This window comes from Macaca nemestrina, chromosome 15 (genome assembly GCF_043159975.1).
Source record: "Macaca nemestrina isolate mMacNem1 chromosome 15, mMacNem.hap1, whole genome shotgun sequence".
NCBI lineage: Eukaryota > Metazoa > Chordata > Mammalia > Primates > Cercopithecidae > Macaca > Macaca nemestrina.
In genome coordinates, this window is record NC_092139.1 from 109,587,540 (window position 1) to 109,609,197 (window position 21,658).

At 50.7% G+C, this 21,658-nt stretch overlaps 1 protein-coding gene across 1 annotated transcript in view; it reads left to right on the forward strand.

Annotated features, from left to right (window-relative positions):
* LOC105464363 (sterol regulatory element binding transcription factor 2) overlaps positions 1-21,658 on the forward strand; it is an 83,013-nt gene that overhangs the window by 57,869 nt on the left and 3,486 nt on the right. The window contains exons 11-17 of the mRNA XM_011712194.2: positions 210-379; positions 10,189-10,357; positions 11,865-11,982; positions 14,240-14,349; positions 15,844-15,976; positions 17,830-17,998; positions 20,765-20,950. Of these exons, the coding sequence (XP_011710496.2) occupies positions 210-379; positions 10,189-10,357; positions 11,865-11,982; positions 14,240-14,349; positions 15,844-15,976; positions 17,830-17,998; positions 20,765-20,950 (1,055 nt within the window). The remainder of the gene's footprint in view (positions 1-209; positions 380-10,188; positions 10,358-11,864; positions 11,983-14,239; positions 14,350-15,843; positions 15,977-17,829; positions 17,999-20,764; positions 20,951-21,658) is intronic.

Consider the following 21,658-nt stretch of genomic DNA (forward strand, 5'->3'; position numbering starts at 1 on the left):
GTTCCCAGCTACCCTGCGAGGTAGACAGGAACACACAGCCAGAACATCACAGAGCCTGGCATCCCATCCTGTGATCAGGCCTATCTGATCACAGAGTTCACCTCGTTTCTCCCCTGGTTCCTCTCTTACTTTGATTGTGCTGGAGAGAGCAGGAAAAAGTTTGGTTTTGGGGTTCCATCAATGATAATGTCTGTTTCCGCCCACCCTAGGGAAGCTTCCTGCAGGATCTGCCTGTTCTGATGTACACATGGCATTGTGTGCCGTAAACCTGGCTGAATGTGCAGAGGAGAAAATCCCACCGAACACACTGGTTGAGATCCATCTGACTGCTGCCATGGGGCTCAAGACCCGGTGTGGAGGCAAGCTGGGCTTCCTGGCCGTGAGTACCCTTCAGTTCCCTTCTGTAAACCTCCCCTGAGCACTTACCTAACCAGGAGTTAAGATGCAAAAGCAGTTATGAGCCCCCTTCCCGCTGAGATGCTGCCCACCTAGAGGGGTAGGCATTCATTCAGTTGCTCATTTCACCAGGACTTCCAGCAACCGATAAAACAGACCAAAATTCCTCCCCTTGTGGCCTTAATACCATAAGCCTTGTAAGCAGGACATTTTGGTCTCCTGAGGTAATATGAAGGTAATATGAGGTAATAAGAAGATTGGTTCACTGGTAGCAGAGCTACTGTATTTGGGGGTTAATATGCAACTTTTCTGCTCTTGCAGTGGTCATAAAAATTCTTAGAATCCCCCGGTTACGTCTCTTGGTTCTTTTATTTACTCAGAAGGTATTTATTGGGCATCTTGTGTCCATCACAGCACTGTGAGTCCAGATATAAAAGCCAGTGCCTTTGCCAAGCTACAGAGTTCAAGAAAAGAAATGGAAAGAATAAAAGTTAAAGAAAAACCTCTGCCTGTCCACAAGGAGCTCAGGTCAGACCCAGGGCAGGGATTGTGGTTATCAAGCACCTCCCATATGCCTGGCTAGGAGCCAGCCTTGGGAACTCTCAAATGGGTAATTCCCAGTCCTTGTTATCAGCTAGTTCACAACATGCTGACCTCAGGCTTTCTCTTACTCTAGCAGAAACAGGTACGTTTTACTTTGTGTCCCACTGTGGGTAGACTGCTGAATACATCAGGTATGTTCAAGCATTACCACATCTCTTATTTGTTTCTGTATCTCAGTAACGGCAGAGATGAGCTGAGAATGAACCAGAGCATTCCCTGTAGTGACACTGATATGTTTCCTGAGGAACGTCACAATAGTCTACGGGACAAAGGGCGCAGGGAAGCCCAGTGTACTTTTTATGTCTTACCTCTGTTTCTGGTGACCACAGATAAGAAATTCATCCCTTGATTCACTCATTCAGCAAACATGACTGAGCACCCTCTCTAAGCAGGACATTTGCCTTGTCCTCAGGGAGCATACATTTTGGCAAGGAACCTAGACAGCAACCCTTCTTGAGCTTGACATTGATCTTCTCATGAGGAGGACTGGGCTCCAGGTGGGGAAAGAACACCATCCTCACTTGTGGGCTAGACGACCTGGGAGTCCACAGACACTGAAGACGCATCATTTTTCCTATTCATTTCAACCTTCCCTTAACAATTCTTCCTGGGACCAGGTCTTCAGGACAGTGAGCTAGGGTGAGCTCCTGAGCTGGTCTTGGGGGAAGTCAGGGTGGGCTTTCTGGGAAAGGTGAATCTAGGCTGAGAGCAGGAGGCATTGATGAGGTCTCTCTTCTTTTTGGTTTATTGAAGTGCTCTGGGCTGATGTCATTACATTTGTAACTTCCATGCCCTCCAAAAATGTTTTGAAGGCATTGATTTTATCAAAATACAACATACGTGCAGAAAAATGCACACATTTTAACTTACGGCTTGAAGTGAAGTCACCCATGCAACACCCACCCAATCAAGAAATAGAACATTCCCAGTACTCACAGAAGCCTTCTTAAGGCCCTCCCTGCTCTTCCTGCCCCCAACCAAGGTAACCACTTTTCTGAATTCTGTCACTGGAGTTTAATCTGCCTATTGTTCGTCATTTCAGTAAACTTATCAAAGTACATGCTTAGAAGTCTGGCTGGGAAGGCCAGGCATGGTGGCTCACGCCTGTAATCCTAGCTCTTTGGGAGGCCGAGGCGAGCAGATCACCTGAGGTCAGGAGTTCGAGACCAGCCTGATCAATATGATGAAAGCCTGTCTCTACTAAAAATACAAAAATTAGCCGGGCGTGGTGGTGCATGCCTGTAATTCCAGCTACTCGGGAGGCTGAGGCAGGAGAATCACTTGAACCCTGGAGGTGGAGGTTGTGTTGAGTGGAGATTGTGCCATTGCACTCCAGCCTGGGCAGCAGAATGAGACTCCATCTCAAATACATGGCCAGGCGCGGTGGCTCAAGCCTGTAATCCCAGCACTTTGGGAGGCTGAGACGGGCGGATCACGAGGTCAGAAGATCAAGACCATCCTGGCTAACACGGTGAAACTCCATCTCTACTAAAAAATACAAAAAGCTAGCCGGGCGAGGTGGCGGGCGCCTGTAGTCCCAGCTGCTCGGGAGGCTGAGGCAGGAGAATGGCGTAAACCCAGGAGGCAGAGCTTGCAGTGAGCTGAGATCGTGCCACTGCACTCCAGCCTGGGCGACAGAGCGAGACTCCATCTCAAAAAAAAAATAAATAAATACATACATACATACATACATACATACATACATACATACAAACAAAAATTAGCCGGACATGGTGGTGCACACCTGTAATCCCAGCTACTTGGGAGGCTGAGGCAGGACAGTCGCCTGAACCTGGGAAGCGGAGGTTGTAGTGAGCCAAGATTGCACCACTGCACTCCAGCCTGGGTGACAGAGTGAGAGAGACTCCGTCTCAAGAAGAAAAAAAAAAAGATTACAATGTGCATGTCAAAAAGTATACAAATCATAAATACACAGTTTAGTGACTTCACAGAGTAAACACACCCGTGTAGCCAGCAGACAGTTCAAAGTACAGAACCAAGACCTCAGAAACTTCTCTTGGGCCCTTTGCAATCACTAACCTGCTCCTTCCCCCAAGCTTTCCAGCCTTCCAAGGGTAACCACCATCCTAGTCACCTCAGATATTTTGCCTCTGTTTAAACTATATTAATAGAAGGAGAGTCTTGCAGTATACACTGTTTTGTGTCTGACTTCTTTTGATCAATATCATGTGTAAGAATCATTTATGTTGTCATGTAGAATTATAGATTGTTCGTTCTCATACTTTATAGTGTTCCATTGTATGACTAGATTATTGCAGATGAACTTTTTAGTTGCTTTCTAGCTTTGGTTATTATGAAGGGTGCTGCTGTGAACCTCCTTGTACACACATCTTTCAGGAAACGTGACTGCATTTTTAGGAATGTCATTGCTGGGTCAGAGGTTGTGCGTATTTCCAGATTGTTGGCCATTCTCCACTCCATCAGCAGTGAACAAGAGTTCCAGTTCTACATCCTTACCAAAGACATATAATGTCAATTTTTTAAGCCCTTCTAGTGTATCTCATTGTAGTTTTCATTTGCATTTCCCAGGTGATTAATGAGATTGAGCGCCTCTCCTTATATTTACTGGCAATTTGGATAGTCTTTTTTGTGACATTCAATTCACAATTCTTACCTCTTTTTCATTTGGAGTGTCTGTCATCTTATTGATTAGAGGAATTCTGTATTCTGGAGATGGCCCCTTTATTGGATATATGCTTTTCAGATGCCTTCTCCCACTGTATGGTTTGCCTGTTCTCTCTTAATGGTATCTAGTGATAGCACAAGCTCTTAATTTCAGTGAAATCCAGATGATTAGTCTTTTCCTTTACAGTTAGACATTTTAAGTCCTGTAAATCTTTGTCCTACCTCAAACTCATGAAGATATTCTATGTTGTCTGCTAGAAGCTTTATTTTTTACTCTTTACACACAGGTACCTAATCCACCTGGAATTAATTTTTATATGAGTTGGAGGTAAGAGTGCAAGATCTGTATTTCTCCATAAGGATATCTACCTGACTCAGAACCTGTTATTTTATAAACTGTCCTTCTCCTGCTGCACCAAGTGGCACCTTTTTTTTTTCATAAATCAAGGATCCATGTACAGCGGGGTCTGCCTCCAGATCTGCTAGTCTGTTCTACTGCACCACCACCACCCAACCCTAACGGCTGAGTTTCCTCTTATGTCTTGATGTCTGGAAGTGTTGGTCTTCCAGATTTAGTGACTAACAATGAGAATCTTGGGTATTTCTTTGTAGCTTCTTCATTCTACAGAGGTACTTGGTGCTGCTGATGGACATTTGGGTGGTTTCCAGTATTTGCCGTTATAAACAGTGCTGTAGGGAACATTTCTGTCCATTGTCTTCATGCACCTCTATAAGAGCTTCCTCAGACCAAATCTGTAGAGATGGTGATGCTGTGTGAAAGCATATAAATATTTGAAACTTAATAGTATTACCAAATTTGTATATTCAGTAAGATGGAAAAAGGAGAAGAACTGTCATCTTTAAAGTCATTGTTCTTCTCTGTTTACTTCTCTTGAGAGAGAATAAAGAGACTCAGACAGTATTTTCTTATAAAGGAAGAAGCTTTGAATTTGGTGAGATATATTTAGCTACAAATGAGCCAAGTGTTGGGGGCAAGTGCAGGGCTGGCCTCTGTGAAAATGGTTTAGACTAGAGGTTCCCAAACTTGCTCGACTCACTATGTCTCAGTAAATTTTTCATGGTGTCCCTTAGCCAAAAGAAATACCTAACAGTTTTTTCGTTTGTTGAGACAGTGTCTTACTCTGTTGCCCAGGCTGGAGTGCAGTGGTGTAACCACGGCTCACTGTAGCCTCAACCTCTCTGGGCTCAAGTGATCATCCCACCTCACCCTCCCAAGTAGCTGGGACTGCAGGTGCGCACCACCACACCCAGCTAATTTTTGTAATTTTTGTAGCCAGGGTTTTGCTATGTTGCTCAGGCTGGTCTCGAACTCCTGGGCTTAAGCGATTTGCCCACCTCAGCCTCCCAAAGTGCTGGGATTATAGGCACCACCGCACCTGGCCTCTGTTAAGTAGTTAAGTTTGAACATCCTAATAGGTATTTAAATTGTCTTAACAGCTTAGTGGTCATGTGAAAAAATCATATGTGAAGTTGAAAGAAGAAATAATATTGTTTGCTAGGAGTGGTAGCACACACCTGTAGTCCCAGGTCCTCAGGAGACTGAGGCAGGAGGATCTGTTGAAGCCACAAGTTTGAGGCTGCAGTTAGCTATGGTCACACCTGTGAATAGAGCCACTTCACTCCAACCTGGGCAACATAGTGAGACCATGTCTCTACTTAAAAAAAAAAGAAAAGAAAAGAGGCTGGGCGCAGTGGCTCATGCCTGTTATCCCAGCATTTTGGGACGCCGAGGCAGGTGGATCACCTAAGGTCAGGAGTTTGAGACCAGCCTGGCCAACATGGTAAAACCCCATCTCTACTAAAAATACAAAAATTATCCAGGCGTGGTAGCACTCACCTATAATCCCAGCTACTCGGAGGCTGAGACAGAATTGCTTGAACCCAGGAGGCAGAGGTTGCAGTGAGCTGAGATTGTGCCACTGCACTCCAGCCTGGGTGACAGAGCAAGACTCCGTCTCAAAAGAAAAAAAGAGAGAGAATATTTTAGATTCTTAATAATTTCTTAGAAATCATAGTTATTAAGAATCCAAAATATTCTTTTTTTTTTTTTTTTTTTTCTAATAGAGATACAGTCTCACTCTTGCCCAGGCTGGAGTGGATGGAGTGGAATGGCTATTCACAAGCTTGGTCTAACTATGTTTCTTACCAATACATGAACCTGTCAAGCACTGCACACCTTCTCAAGCTTTGGAATCAAACTAGCAACCACCAGTCTCTCTCTTTTCCACACTGATTTCCACACAGTACTATGACAGATACGACACCTCCAAAGGAAGCTAGTGTGATCTCAATGCTGAGGCTGCAGGCTCTCCCCATCTAGTCACTTTATAAGTGCCCAGCTGATGTTGAGCATCACTGTTTTCCTCGAAAGTTTAAAATAGCCTGTTCTGCCCCTAATCACTTGCTGTGGCACCTCAGACTGCCTTGGCACATGATTTGAGAGCCATGGGGTTAGACCGATGTTGGGGGACACAACCTGGGGCTGGGACTGGCCCAGGGGTACTGAGTGACTCTCAGGATCTAAACAGTTGTGTGGTTCTTGCCACAGCCTCTTTCACATCAGGTAATTAGCAGATGAGTTACAGGGGGGGCTGCTAGGCCCCAGCTGGGGAGGATTCTGGTGTCTATAAAATTTAGGAAAACTTAAAAAAATTTTTTTTTTTTTTTTTAGACCAGGCATGGTGGCTTGTGCCTGTAATCCCAGCACTTCGGGAGGCTGAGGTAGGAGGATCACTTGAGCTCAGGAGTTCAAGACCAGCCTGGGCAACATGGTGAAATCCCATCTCTACCAAAAATACAAAACTTAGCCTGGCATGGTGGCAGGCCCGGTTTTTTTTTTGTGTGGCATGTGGTCCAAGCTACTCAGGAGACCAAGGTGGGAAGATTGCTTGAGCCCGGGAGGTCAAGACTGCAGTGAGCTGTGATTGTGCCACTGCCCTCTAGCCTGGGTGACAGAGCAAGACCCTCTCTCAAAAAAGAAAAAAGGAAAATTGCTACGGGACTATAATGCCAAGAAAATTAAGAGTAACAAAAGCTGTTATCTCAATTTCCCTTATAGAAGCCATACTGTAGATGACTGTATCCCAGGATTTCTTTTTTTTTTTTTTTTTTGAGACGGAGTCTAGCTCGGTCGCCCAGGCTGGAGTGCAGTGGCCAGATCTCAGCTCACTGCAAGCTCCGCCTCCCGGGTTTACGCCATTCCCCTGCCTCAGCCTCCCGAGTAGCTGGGACTACAGGCGCCTGCCACCTCGCCCGGCTAGTTTTTTGTATTTTTTAGTAGAGACGGGGTTTCACCGGGTTAGCCAGGATGGTCTCGATCTCCTGACCTTGTGATCCGCCCGTCTCGGCCTCCCAAAGTGCTGGGATTACAGGCTTGAGCCACCGCGCCCGGCCTGGATTTCTATTTCTTATTAGTTCAAACCACCAAACTCAAGCTCCCCTGCCCTCAACTGAAATTTGTTATTAATACAACTAAAAGTTTTTTTTGTTTTTTTTGGAGACAGAGTCTCACTCTTGTCACCTAGGCTGGAGTGCAATGGCATAATCTCAGCTCACTGCATCTCCGCCTCCCAGGTTCAAGCAATTCTCCTGCCTCAGCCTCCCGAGTAGCTGGGATTACAGGTGCCTGCTACCATACCTGGCTAATTTTGTATTTTTAGTAGAGACAGGGTTTCACCATGTTGGCAAGACTGGTCTCAAACTCTTGACTTCAGGTGATCCACCTGCCTTGGCCTCCCAATGTGCTGGGATTGCAGGCGTGAGCCACCGCACCCGGCCTGTTTTAAGAATTAAGCTTGGTGGCCAGGCGTGGTGGCTCACGCCTGTAATCCCAGCACTTTGGGAGGCCGAGGCAGGTGGATCACGAGGTCAGGAGATTGAGACCACCCTGGCTAACACGGTGAAACCCCGTTTCTACTAAAAATACAAAAAATTAGCTGGGCGTGGTGGCGGGCGCCTGTAGTCCCAGCTGCTCGGGAGGCTGAGGCAGGAGAATGGCGTGAACCCGGGAGGCGGAGCTTGCAGTGAGCCCAGATTGCGCCACCGCACTCCAGCCTGGGCAACAAAGCGAGACTCCGTCTCAAAAAAAAAAAAGAGAATTAAGCTTGGCTGGGTGCAGTGGTTCATGCCTGTAATTCCAAAACTTTGGGAGGCTGAGGTGGGCTGATCGCTTGAGCCCAGGAGTTCGAGGCTAGCCTGGGAAACATAGTAAAAACCCATTTCTACAAAAAAATACAAAAAAAATTAGCCAGGCATGGTGGCATATGCCTGTAGTCCCAGCTACTTGGGAGGCTAAGGTGGGGATCATCTGATCCCAGAGATTGAGGCTGCAGTGAGCCATGATCGCCCACTTGCACTCCAGCCCAGGTTATAAAGTGAGACCCTGTCACCAAAAAAAAAAAGGGCCAGGCGTGGTGGCTCACGCCTGTAATCCCAGCACTTTGGGAGGCTGAGGCAGGTGGATCACGAGATCAGGAGTTCAAGACCAGCCTGGCCAAATAGTGAAACCCTGTTTCTACTAAAAATACAAAAATTAGCTGGGCGCGGTGGCAGGCACCTATAATCTCAGCTACTTGGGAGGCTGAGGCAGAATTGCTAGAACCCGGGAGGCAGAGGTTGCAGTGAGCCGAGATCGCACCACTGCACTCCAGCCTGGGTGACAGAGCAAGACTGTGTCTTTAAAAAAAAAAAAAAAGAGTTAAGCTTAAAATACATTTTAACTTAGCAATTTCCACATTGGCCTTTCTGGTTCCTCTTGCCATATGACCTGGACTAGGCTTTGCTTCTGCTTATAACATCTGGGCCCTTGTGAGGGACCAGTGGTCCTCAGTTTCTTCTGGAGCAACCACCAGGCTCCCTTGCTAATTGGACACGTGGAATTGGCTGTTCTTGGAAAGAGAGTTAGAGTCAACCATTCAAGTGTTCTGGGACCTCGGAAGCCCTGGAATCTCGCCACCAGCCCCCAGCCTCCCTCCCTGCTCAGCTCCTCAACTGCTATTCTCCCACCATTGCAGTTATCAGCTCAGATTCAGAGAGTGCTTTGTGGAAGGTTGGCGGAGGGTCACAAGGTTCCTCTACATTTGTTCTCCAACATCCAGTATCAACACTGGTTAGCAAAGAGGAGGAAGGACTATGGTGCCACTGGTCCCATGATTAGAAATGTAAGTGAAACACCCCACCTCATCTCATAAGCTGCCTTGAGATTATGAGTATGTGTCTATAGAGCAGGTTGCTTTTTCTCAGATTCAGGCAGTGTCTCCAGGTTCCCCCTGGAGAGAGATGGTCTTCTCTGTCTGTGTCCTTGAGTGGCACTCCGACAGTGCTATTTCTGACCCTGGCATTCAAGTCTTCTGAAGCCGTTACATTCGCTGATGGCTACTTAGAGTCCAGTAAAGGTCAAGAACCATCAGACTGAACCAGACCATGAAACAGCTCTGCTCCTGTGGGGGCAAGGGCTGGGGTGTGGAAGCGACGTCTGCGGGCCTTGGCCTGGCAGCTCTGCCCCTGGGCTCCCTGGACTTTCTATCTTATGCTTCTCCCTCCCTCCTGTCTTCTCTCCTCAGTTCCTCACTCACCCTGGCCTGTTTTGGGGAGTGGTTTTGCGTTGGAAGTCGTGATTGTTAGTGTGAAAATATCCTCACTCAAACAGTGACAGAACTGAAAACATGGTGGATAGTATTGTCCCTGCAGTTCTTGTCAGTGGGGTCCTGAAATGATGTTATCCTGGCAAATGGAGAAGGGGCCCAGTGACCGGGGCCCTGGCTCTTTGAATTGTCCCACAAAGAGGCTTTCCAAGTTCCCCCTCTGTTCTTTCTCACAGGCTAGTGTTCACATCAGGGGCTCATGCAGGGGTGCCGTGGGGTTTCTGTAGGGGGCTGCCCTTGCAGGGCCAGCTGTGTGGAGAGAGTCTCTCACCCACCCACACACAGATACTTTCCTGCATGGGGCTTGGGCTGGCCTCCCAGCTGCCCCTTCACTCCAGTGCCATCTGATGTGACCCTGTCCGTTGGCCATGTGCCGAGCACTGTTCTAAACTTTACACACAAAGTAAAAGAAAAATTAGTCAAAGCAGAATAATTTTGCCTAAAATAGTCTAAAAGATATATAATTAAAATTACATGATAAAACGTCCCACGATAGAAGGGGCAGCCTGGCTTGGCACTCACAGGGCTGAGGGGGAAGTACAGCAGCCGAGGGGCCCCTGAGACCCCTCCTTGGGAAACCATCTTCCTAGTTTACCCTGCAGGTTGAATGCCAGTAGGATTAGGCAGCCCCAGCAGGACAGGATGCAGCATCCTGTGCCTTGTGGCTGCTCCCCGCCCTCCTGCTGGGATTTGGACCTAGTCAGCAAGTCCAGCACACTCCACTGGTGGGCTTGCCCTAGTTTCCGTGGTGGGCTTTACTTCCAGGTACCTGTGGGAGTCCCCGCCCTGTGCTGAGCTTTCCCAGTCTCCCCCCAAGCTCACCTCCACCATGGTGCTTTCTGCCACCTTGGTGTTACCCCTGGTCCTTGTCCTTCCACAGAGCTACTTCCTCAGCCGAGCCCAGAGCCTGTGTGGCCCCGAGCACAGCGCTGTTCCTGACTCCCTGCGCTGGCTCTGCCACCCCCTGGGTCAGAAGTTTTTCATGGAGCGGAGCTGGTCTGTGAAGTCAACTGCCAAGGAGAGTCTATACTGTGCCCAGAGGAACCCAGGTGAGAATACCTTGGAGCCGTTCAGAATTGGAGAAAGCCATGCGAACCGCTGGTACTACAGAGTTACTGTGCAGCAGACACACGGAGACACGGGTTGTCTCAGTCTTGTTGAGTCTTTGTTTGTTTGTTTGTTTGAACTGAAGCTGAGGGAGGTTGAGTAACTTGCCTAAGGTCACAAGCCTGATCAGAAATTGTCAGTGGCTAAGCTAGATGTGCAGCTCTGCTGTCTCTGACATTCAGAGCCTATGGTCCTTACATCACACAGTAATAAATTGTGATTAAGCTCCAAGTGTACTCTTAGCCCTTGTTTTGGGCACTTTGGAGACACAAAGGATGTGTGAGGCTTGCTTTCCCTGGCCTCCAGGTCTCTCCTATTAGGAGAGCAGACAGACATATATGGAGAGTTTGGGAACAATAGGTGGCAGGCGGTCATCAATTGCTCAGAGTGGTGACAGGGACGAAGCTTCAGGCATTGGAAGGAGATGCTGGCTTTCTGTCCCTGGCATTTGATAGTGATTGGAGTCGACTCACCCTGCCTTGGAGCAGTAGAGGCTGGTCGGGATTGACTTAGACTTTGAGTGCTCAGTGGCTGTCTGCTTTCTGCTGTACTTTTCCTCCTCTCTCAGACTTGGAGTCTGTGGGGACTGCAGTTACAGGGTGTGTGTGCCACGCATTGGGGGAGTTCGCTATCCTTTTCTTTTTTAAATGATAACTTTATTGCTCAATGTGAGAATTGTATGCAACACCAAAATATAAAGGATGAAAGCAAAAGCAATCCTAAATCTTTCTACCCCACCCCTGCTGGCTAGACATGGACTTCTCAGTGGCTTTGTAGTCTCTGGCTCCAGGCCTTGTTACCTGGAATATGTTCATAAGTGTCCCTCCTTCTCCTGGTCATTAGCTCAAGGCGCACATATCTTCCACATGTGAGGAGAGAGAAGGGGCTGGTGATTGAGGCCTGCCAGTAAAGAAACTTGCTGGTGACAGTCAGCTATCCAAGCATTGCAAGGCCCCATGTCTAGCCAGTTCAGACAGGTCGCCTCTGATGGCAGGTTCCACGACAAAGCTCTGAAAGAACAGGAGCATGTTCTTCATTGTCATGAGTGAGGCAGCAGCTACCACCTTCTCCTCCTTGCCTGGTGGTTCTCCTGAGCCACATGGAGAAGAGACATCCTCTGAGACATTCCATTTTCTGTTTTCTGATCCAACTCCACCTGACAGCTCCCAATCATAGAGTAGTGAGCACTGTATCAGGAGACACAGCACCCTCCCCCACATGCCCTCCCCACCGGAGCTTATCCAGAACTTCAGTCTTGGGCACTTCAGCCTGGGAGTGAACACTCTCCCCCAGCCTCCAGCTGTTCAGCACAGTAGTTCTGGGCTTTGGTGGAGAAGGGGGATCTGATCCCCATTCACAGGGCATGGCTGTGTTTTGAGTTTCTCTCCATAGACAAAATGGGCTCATAAATGAGCCCCATTTAACCCTCCTTGCCCATCTCTTTTCCAGCCGACCCCATTGCGCAGGTCCACCAGGCCTTCTGCAAGAACCTGCTGGAGCGAGCTATAGAGTCCTTGGTGAAACCTCAGGCCAAAAAGAAGGCTGGAGACCAGGAAGAAGAGAGCTGGTAAAGTCACCAGACAAGTCCCCCTGCCTTAGAGCCTGTCCACACAGGCAACTCCAGGACAGCCTGAAGGCCTGCACTCATAGAGGGAAGCAAGCCCTGGCATCGGGTTGGCAAAGCAATCAAATGACTCCTTTGTATTTAATTTCTCAAAAATGAGAGCCCTGTGTTAACCCTGACCTGGCCTTTCCTCCTAGACCAAGTACGCCTTTTTTTTTTTTGAGATGGAGTCTCGCTCTGTCACCCAGGCTGGAGTGCGGTGGCATGATCTGAACTCACTGCAAGCTCTGCCTCCTGGGTTCATGCCATTCTCCTGCCTCAGTCTGCTGAGTAGCTGGGACTACAGGCGCCTGCTGCCACACCTAGCTAATTTTTTTTATTTTTTTGAGACAGAGTCTCACTCTGTTGCCCAGGCTGGAGTGCAGTGGCCGGATCTCAGCTCACTGCAAGCTCTGCCTCCCGGGTTTACGCCATTCTCCTGCCTCAGCCTCCCCAGTAGCTGGGACTACAGGTGCCTGCCACCTCGCCCAGCTAGTTTCTTGTATTTTTTTTTTTTTAGTAGAGATGGGGTTTCACCGTGTTAGCCAGAATGGCCTCGATCTCCTGACCTTGTGATCCGCCCTTCTCGGCCTCCCAAAGTGCTGGGATTACAGGCTTGAGCCACCACGCCCGGCCTAAATTTTTTTTGTATTTTTAGTAGAGACAGGCTTTCACCATGTTAGCCAGGATGGTCTCGATCTCCTGACCTCGTGATCTGCCTGCCTTGGCCTCCCAAAGTGCTGGGATTACAGGCTTGAGCCACCGTGCCCGGCCTAAATTTTTTTTGTATTTTTAGTAGAGACAGGCTTTCACCATGTTAGCCAGGATGGTCTTGATCTCCTGACCTCGTGATCTGCCTGCCTCGGCCTCCCAAAGTTCTGGGATTACAGGCCTGAGCCACCACGCCCTGCCTTTTTTTTTTTTTGAGATGGAATTTCACTCTTGTTGTCCAGGCTAGAGTGCAATGGACCAGTCTCAGCTCACTGCAACCTCCGCCTTCCCGGTTCAAGCGATTCTTCCACCTCAGCCTCCCAAGTAGCTGGGATTACAGGTGCCTGCCACCATGCCCAGCTAACTTTTGTATTTTTAGTAGAGATGAGGTTTCACCATGTCAGTCAGTCTGGTCTCAAACTCCTGACCTCAGGCAGTCTGCCTGCCTCAGCCTCCCAAAGTGCTGAGATTACAGGCATGAGCCACCGCGCCTGGTAGGTGCGCCCATTTTTATGTATTCCTTTACCAAGCGGAGTCAGTACTTGGATCAAGTCAGGAATTTCATTAGCTTGCTTTGCTTTCTGGGGTAGGGAGCAGCGGCCTATTGAAAGGGAATAGAAATGAAATGTGACAAACTCAGCAGAAGGCAGACACATCTGGCCTGGACATCTTGGGGACCCAGCCCCTCATGGAATGTTCTGGGCAATTTTTGTCTCTGACACACTTACCGAGCACAGTCCTTCTTCCACAGAGTAAGACCTGAGAGGCAGATAGGTGCCAAAGTCACTTTCGTTTTTTGTTATTTTTGTTTGTATTTGGGGGAGGTTTTTGAGACAGTGTCTCACTCTGTCACCCAGGCTGGAGTGTAGTGGCACAATCTTGGCTCACTGCAACCTCTGCCTCCTGGGTTCAAGTGGTTCTCCTGCCTCAGCCTCCCAAGTAGCTAGGATTTCAGGCGCCTGCCACCACGCCTGGCTAATTTTTGTATTTCTTGGTAGAGTCAGAGTTTCACCATTCATCAGGCTGGTCTGGAACTCCTGACCTCAAATGATCTGCCTGCCTTGGCCTCCCAAAGTGCTGGGACTACAGGCGTGAGCCACCATACCCGGCCCCAAAGTCACTTTCCTACAAGGCCCAGATCCTGATTGGGGTGCACCTGAGGAAAGGGGGAGGGGGCAGTTCTGCCTGGGAGATAACAAAACTTTTGGGAGGAGATGACACTGGACTTGGGGCTTAAGGGGAGGAGTGAGGGTAGGCTGTGGGGGATGCTAGGGAAAGGCCTCCAGTAGAGGGAAGAGTGTCAGTGTCAGTGACAGCCCAGAGACACAGAGGAAGGATGCCTGTGGAATACAAAGGGTGCACATAGACAGCACTTGCGTGTGCCTGGGATGACAGGAAAGGGATGGAAATGGCCATTGGGTCTTAGAGCTGGAGAGCTGAGCAGCCAGGTCATGAGGTGGGCCTTGTGTATATGTTTTGATGTACATGGGATCCTCTCTTTTCTTCCTAGTGAATTCTTCAGTGCTCTGGAGTACCTGAAATTACTTCATTCTTTTGTGGACTCTGTGGGGATTGTGAGCCCCCCACTCTCCAGCAGCTCCGTGCTCAAATCCGCCCTGGGTAAGCACCTGCGGGTGGCCCACAGTCTCAGGGTGCCCAGGTCTTCACAGTGCTTTTGCCCCAGGGGTCCAGGGTGTTAGGAGTGTAGATGCCAGTGTCTTCTCTGGATCCCAGGTTCATACCTATGGCCCTCATGTGACCCCAACTCACAGTCACCCCCTCCCAAACAGCACTCAGAGGCAGGAAACTATGGTTTCAGAGAAGTAGGGCAATGGGTGATTGAATGTCTTCCTCAAGCCCTGGCTGTGTGGCCCAGGTGAGGACCCTTAATTCCTAGAAGAACAAGCAACGAGTGGCCTAGGCACCAGGGATGGCAGGGAGTCACCTTTCAGATGCACAGTGGCCCCTGAGGCAGCTCTTGGGCCTTACACTCTTTGTTCTGAAGAGACTTTTCATCTGGGCCTCTCTACCACTCCCCAGCCCCTCATCACCTCAGTGTCACAGCGCAGCCTGCTGACTGGATTGACACCAGGACATTTCTTTGCTTCTGTCCCTAAACTGCCTTCAGGATGATAGCACATCAGCTGCCAACTCTTGGGCTTCTGTGGCCACCTGGGAAGATGGGGATATCAAGCTACCTCTGGTCACTCTCCCTGGGAAGGGAGGGATCCCAGAAAATCAGCCACCCCATCATGATCCCTGACCTGTGGCCTCTGTTTTCAAGTTTAGGGAAGCATGACCATCCCTGCTGGTTTTGTGGGATCACTACTGTCATCATTTTGCAGTTGAGAAAACTAAGGCTGAGAGAAGACTTAAAATACTCTTAACAGGAGCCTGTTCCAGATACCATTTTGAAGATACCATTCTTTATGGCTATTGAAAGCTTAGGTTGTATCCATCTTTTTACTTAAAAACAACACTGCAGTGAACATCTGTGTTAAACTTTTTTCTCTCTTTAAGCCAATTTCATTATGACAGACTGCCAAAAATGGGATTACTAGCTTAACGGGAGTGAACTTTTTTTTTTTTGAGACGGAGTCTTGCTCTTGTTCTTGTTGCCCAGGCTAGAGGGCAATGGCGCGATCTCGCCCACTGCAACCTCCACCCCGCTGGGGTTCAGGCGATTCTCTTGCCTCAGCCTCCCTAGTAGCTGGGATTACAGGCGCCCACCACCGTGCCTGGCTAATTTTTTTGTGTATTTTTAGTAGAGAGGGGGTTTCACCATGTTGGCCAGGCTGGTCTCAAACTCCTGACCTCAGGTGATCCACCTGCCTCAGCCTCCCAAAATGCTGGGATTACAGACATGAACCACCGCACCCAGCCAGGAGTGAACATTTTTAAGGCTCTTGACACATATTGCCAAACACTTTGCATGATTGCGCTGGTTTATTCCCCTCCCCCCGAGTCCTGGGTGTGGGAGCCCAGAGGCTATTGGCCCGTTCCCAGCAGGCAAAGATGTTACCCACCTCCTAGGAAGGAAGTGTAGCAGCCTCTGAGCGCCACAGGTCTCATTTCTGTGGGTGTTGGAGTACGTTTGGTGCTGTTCCCCTCTAGGTCCAGACATCATCTGTCGGTGGTGGACGTCTGCAATCACTGTGGCCATCAGCTGGCTCCAGGGAGACGATGCAGCTGTACGCTCTCATTTTACCAAAGTAGAACGCATCCCCAAGGCCCTGGAAGTGACAGAGTGCGTAACCCTCCTTGGCCACTCACTTGCTTCTCTCCAGGGGAATCTTATTTGAGTTAGCAGGAGCAAGCTGGACTGGGTGGGCACGTTGGGGTGAAGGGTCAGGACTGCATGACAGGTGGGTGGCTAGAAAAGTCGAGGGTGAGGGCACCATGGAGAACTCAGTTTGGCCCAGCAGGTCCTCTGTGCAAGTGTCCTGCTCTGCACAACACGACAGTTGTCCCAGCAGCTGTCAGCACTGCCTCCAGGTCCTCCTCCCTGCAGCCTTCATGACGCCACAGGCTGAAAAGAAGAGACAAGAGCACTGTGGCTCCCAGCATCTTCAGAAGCTTCGTGGTGGAGGCAGGCATTGGTGGTTCACAATCAGTGCAGAGAGGCCACCGTTGCCCCCAAAACTCATGTGCACTGGAGCATCCTGCCCCTGTGTGCCAGCATTTTACCCACTTTCCTTCCAGCCACCTCCAGCCCCACCATCAACCCTGGCAACCTTGTCCTGTAACTAAAATAACCTTTAGCACATGGCATAACCAGAGAGCTTTTGACATTCCTCTTTGGAGATTCATGTCTGCATCTTGGGGGCATTCAGCACTTAGTGATGGGCAGCCCTGCCTGCTGACTCCCCAGCTGTTTCTAATTGGATCTGAGTGTTCTTTTTTTTTTTTTTTTTTTTTGAGACGGAGTCTGGCTCTGTCGCCCATGCTGGAGTGCAGTGGCGCGATCTCGGCTCACTGCAAGCTCCGCCTCCCGGGTTTACGCCATTCTCCTGCCTCAGCCTCCCGAGTAGCTGGGACTACAGGCGCCCGCCACCTCGCCCGGCTAGTTTTTTGTATTTTTTAGTAGAGACGGGGTTTCACCGTGTTCGCCAGGATGGTCTCGATCTCCTGACCTCGTGATCCGCCCGTCTCGGCCTCCCAAAGTGCTGGGATTACAGGCTTGAGCCACCGTGCCCGGCCCTGGATCTGAGTGTTCTAAGAGAAACTGTAAAATGCTCCAGGACAGAAAGGCCCCACGAGGTCCTAGCCTTAGAGCCAAGGCTGTAGCATTTCCTATCAAGCAGACTCTTAACCAGCGCACAGGAAGTTGCTTAGAAGAGCGAGTATACACAGACTTAAAGTCCTGTGTTCCCTGAAGTAGATGTGACATCCTAATTGCATTGAAGTAGCCCCATTTTTAAGCACTCTTAACTAGGTAAGCACCCAGCCCTGTGTAGCATTCCACCTGTATGTGTGTCTCCCCCAGTCAATCTGCCTGAGGACACTGAGGCTCAGCAGGTAAGTTGTCCAAAGTCATCTCACTCCTGAGCAGCAGAGCTGCCATGGACAGCCAAAACACCCCTGCAGGCACTGGTGCCTCCTGGATTCACTTACGCCTGGGTCCCTCTGCTCTTCAGGGACTAGGATGCTATGATACCCTCCTCCATCCCTAGCCTCCCCTTCCACTCCCAGTGTGCTCTACAGAAAGAAGCTAAGTTTCTCCAGAGAGTTTAATACCACATATCTGGGAGGGTGGTCCCTTAAAGAACGGGTACAACATCTTATTGTGGCCAGTTTATAGGTAAGGAAACTGAGGCACACATGTTGGAATGACTTATCTTGGGTGGCTTCTTAGCAGCAGACGTGATGGTGAATCCTGTGTCTCTGACTTCCAGCATTGAATGAAGGTGCTACAGGGTGTGGCGCTCACCCTAGCTCAGGGCTGGCATTTCAGGTCTGGAGCCATAGTGGCAGCACTGCATTCAGTAGATGCACATGTCATATCAGTGTGGGGCGTGGCGGTCACTGGCTTGGGCCCCTCTGCCTGTCACGCGGGTAACACATAGCGACCTGCCTCTCGACTCCCTATCACTGCTGCAGGAGCCCCCTGGTGAAGGCCGTCTTCCATGCCTGCAGAGCCATGCATGCTTCACTCCCTGGGAAAGCAGATGGGCAGCAGAGTTCCTTCTGCCATTGCGAGAGGGCCAGCGGCCACCTATGGAGCAGCCTCAACGTCAGCGGGACCACCTCTGACCCTGCCCTCAACCACGTGAGTGGGGCCTGAGCTGGCCCTGGGGGAGGTGCTCTGCACTGGTTTATGAGAACACTCCCACTCACCTCATGCTGACCCCGAAAGTGGGGCCATCCAAGAGACAGAGAAACCAGGACAGCAGCCCCCTTTCAAAAAAAGTTACAGCCTATTGGCCTAGGTGGACTGCCTTTTCAGCCTCTGAGGCAAGCGTGTTTCTACCTGCACCTTTCTTAGGCTCCCAGAGTCCCAGGTCCTGCTGGCCCATAGCCTCTGTAAATCCAGGTACACCCCAGCTGTCCAGGGTTTCACCCTGCATTTGCTCCAGCAGTTTGCATGACTTCCCAGGCCTCTGCAGGCAGCCTTGGAGTGGACCCCTGCCCCCTTGGGCACACAAACAGAGCCGAAGACCACCCTGGGCACCTCCCTGGCTGGCTGTACACCTCCTGGCGGGCAGCTGCGGTGCATTGTAGTTGCATTGCATGTTCTGGTGGTACCCATGCAATGTTTCCACAGTGCATTACAGAGGCCTGCCTGGCCCTCGAGAGCCTGCCCATCGTGCCCTGACCGAAGGCCCGATCACTTGGGGGAGGGGATCCTGATAGAGGGCACTGCTGCCACTGTTGGGACCTAAGTCACAGCCATCCCAGGAAACAGAGGAGGGCACCCAGCTGGAAGTGGAGCATCACCTGGTCTCCTGAGGAACATGTCCTTAACTCCACAGTAGGAGGGACAGGGAGAGTCCTAGAGATTCAGATTCTCAGCCACTCCCTGGGGTTTGGTCTCAGCTGGCTAGGCTAGTACTTCAAGCTAGATATTGTCAGTGGACCTGGGCACTGGGAAGAACCCAGGACAGCGTGCCAGCCCCTATAGGGACAGGCAGTGTGCAGAAAAGGCCCCAACTGGCTGGGCGCGGTGGCTCACACCTGTAATCCCAGCACTTTGGGAAGCTGAGGTGGGCAGATACCTGAGGTCAGGAGTTCCGAGACCAGCCTGGCCAACATGGTGAAACCCCTTTTGTACTAAAAATACAAAAATTAACCAGATGTGGTGGCATATATCTGTAATCCCAGCTACTCAGGAGGCTGAGGCAGAAGAATTGCTTGAACCCGGGAGGTAGAGGTTGCGGTGAGCCAAGATCGTGCCACTGCACTCCAGCCTAGGTAACAGAGCGAGACTCCATCTTTTAAAAAATACGGGGCCGGGCGCGGTGGCTCACGCCTGTAATCCCAGCACTTTGGGAGGCCGAGGCGGGCGGATCACAAGGTCAGGAGATCGAGACCATGGTGAAACCCCGTCTCTACTAAAAATACAAAAAATTAGCCGGGCGCGGTGGCGGGCGCCTGTAGTCCCAGCTACTCAGGAGGCTGAGGCAGGAGAATGGCGTAAACCCAGGAGGCGGAGCTTGCAGTGAGCCGAGATCGCGCCACTGCACTCCAGCCTGGGCGACAGAGCGAGACTCCGTCTCAAAAAACAAAAACAAAAAAAAAACAAAAAATACGGGGTGGGGGGCAAATGCCCTGGGCTGCCAAGACCAAAGGCAGATGGCGAGCCACATCTCAGCTTCTCTTTCGGGCTTTCCATTAGTCTCTTCCATATTTATCTTCATGAGAGAACCAAACAGTACAGGCTCAGTTTGGGGAATGAGAGGCTTGCAGCCACCCTTTGGACCGGGGTTCCTTGATAGCAGCTCTGTGGTAGGAGAGTGAGCTTAGAAGACGAGCCCATGCAGCCTGATGGCCCTCAGAGGGCAGAATCCAGCCATAGGCTTGCTGCCTCCGTGTCCACAGGCACTCCTGCAGCATGCACAGCTTAGAAGCGCCAGGTTTTGTTTGAGGAGAGGGATCCTTATCCACGTCCCCTTGAAGCACACAACAGCCAGAAAACAGTGTAGGCAAGGATCAAGGTCTCGTGCCGGGACAGGGCAGGGTCTTACCCAGGCCCAGTGTCTTGGGAAGGAGGAAAGCCAGGGCTAGGTGAGATGAGGCTTGGCCTGAGGGAGTTCATCTGGACCGGCGGGCTACTTGCGGCCCATCTCAACAAGGACTCGCTGCTCCTCACTGCTTGGTGTCGTGCTGGTGTGCCATTGCAAGCCAGGTGGGCAGCCTAGCCCCGTAGGTAGTGGGCGGAGAGTATACATGGCCCACATGCAGTACCTTCTCATATGACACAGCAGCCCTGTGGTGGTGTCATTTCCATTTTTTTGGATGAAGAAACAGACTCAGAGAGACTAAGTCCTATGCCAGGGTCATGTAGCTAGTAAGTGGCAGAGCCAGGTCAGTCAGCCTAGTCCCCAAGCACTAAACCATTCTGTGGTTGTCTTCTGAGACACCTGTCTTCCTCTCCCCCTCCTCCTCCTCCTTCCCCCAGCCCCATCTCCAAGCTCTGTTGCCACTTCAGGCTTTTCCTTGGCACCTAGTGGGTATCTCAGCCTCCTAGCCAGCCATGGTGGAGCTCCCATGGGGTGGGAGAACCTGGGTTTGATTTTTGCCCCTGCCACCTGCCTGTGCTGTGTCCCTTATACAAGCTGCTGTCCCTGTCAGAGCCTTGCTTTCTCACCTGCAGAATGGAGAGGGCTTGTCTCCCACCTCCTGGGGCCGTGGAAGGGACTGGTTCTCCCCTGAGCTGTTCCCTCACGTCCTGCGGAGTTCACCAGGCTCTGGGGCTCTCCACTTCCTCCCAGAGCTGCTGAGTGTTGGTCTTGGGGGAAGCCTGGTAGGTGCTGGGATCCTTGCCTCAGGGATGGGCCAGTCACCTGTTCCCCCTTTCTCGTGGCTGATCCCACAGGTGGTCCAGCTGCTCACCTGTGACCTGCTACTGTCGCTACGGACAACGCTCTGGCAAAAGCAGGCCAGTGCCAGCCAGGCTGTGGGAGAGACCTACCATGCATCAGGCGCTGAACTGGCGGGCTTCCAGCGGGACCTGGGCAGCCTGCGCAGGCTGGCACACAGCTTCCGCCCAGCGTACCGCAAGGTGAGGCCCAGCTGGCTGGTGGGGCAGGGCAGATTGGAGCCTGTGGGGCCTGAGCCCAGAACCCAGCATGGGCACCAGCGCATGGTGGTGGAGTTGGCCCTCTGAGGTCAGCCTGGTGACCTGTCGAGCACCTGCTTGGCTCATGCCCAACACTGGGCTAGGCGCCATGTGTCCCTGTGTTCAGCACACGTTGGTTGAGTGCCTGCTGTGTGCCTGGCCCCGGAGCTCAGCAGGGAGCAGGCCACACTTTGCCGCCACAGACAGGGGCCAGCAGGGAGCTGTGCCTCCCCAGGCACATGCTGAGTGGGAGGGCTCTGAGGGCAATGGCGGCAAGTCAGGGCTCCTGGCCCGGTCCCAAGCTCCGCTTTGACTTTCATAACTGTTGGCAAAGTGACAATTTCTCTAGAACCGCACTTAAAGGGAAATTCACTCTCTTTTTCATAGTAAGTAGAGGCTTCGGTTCTGCTGCTGGGTAACATCCTCTTGGCAGTGGCCACATGATCTGAACTAAGTCAGAGGAAAGGCCTATGACTGAGCTTGCCGGGCTCCAGCCATTTCCATTTTTGTTTATTTTTATTGCTACATAATTTATTCAACATATTTGTACCTGTATTTTTTTCTAAAAATTTGTGTGAGATGACTCAGAAGTGTCATTGAGGGGGCACAGGCTGGGCTGGAAGGAGACGGCCTCAGAGCGAGGCTGCTGCC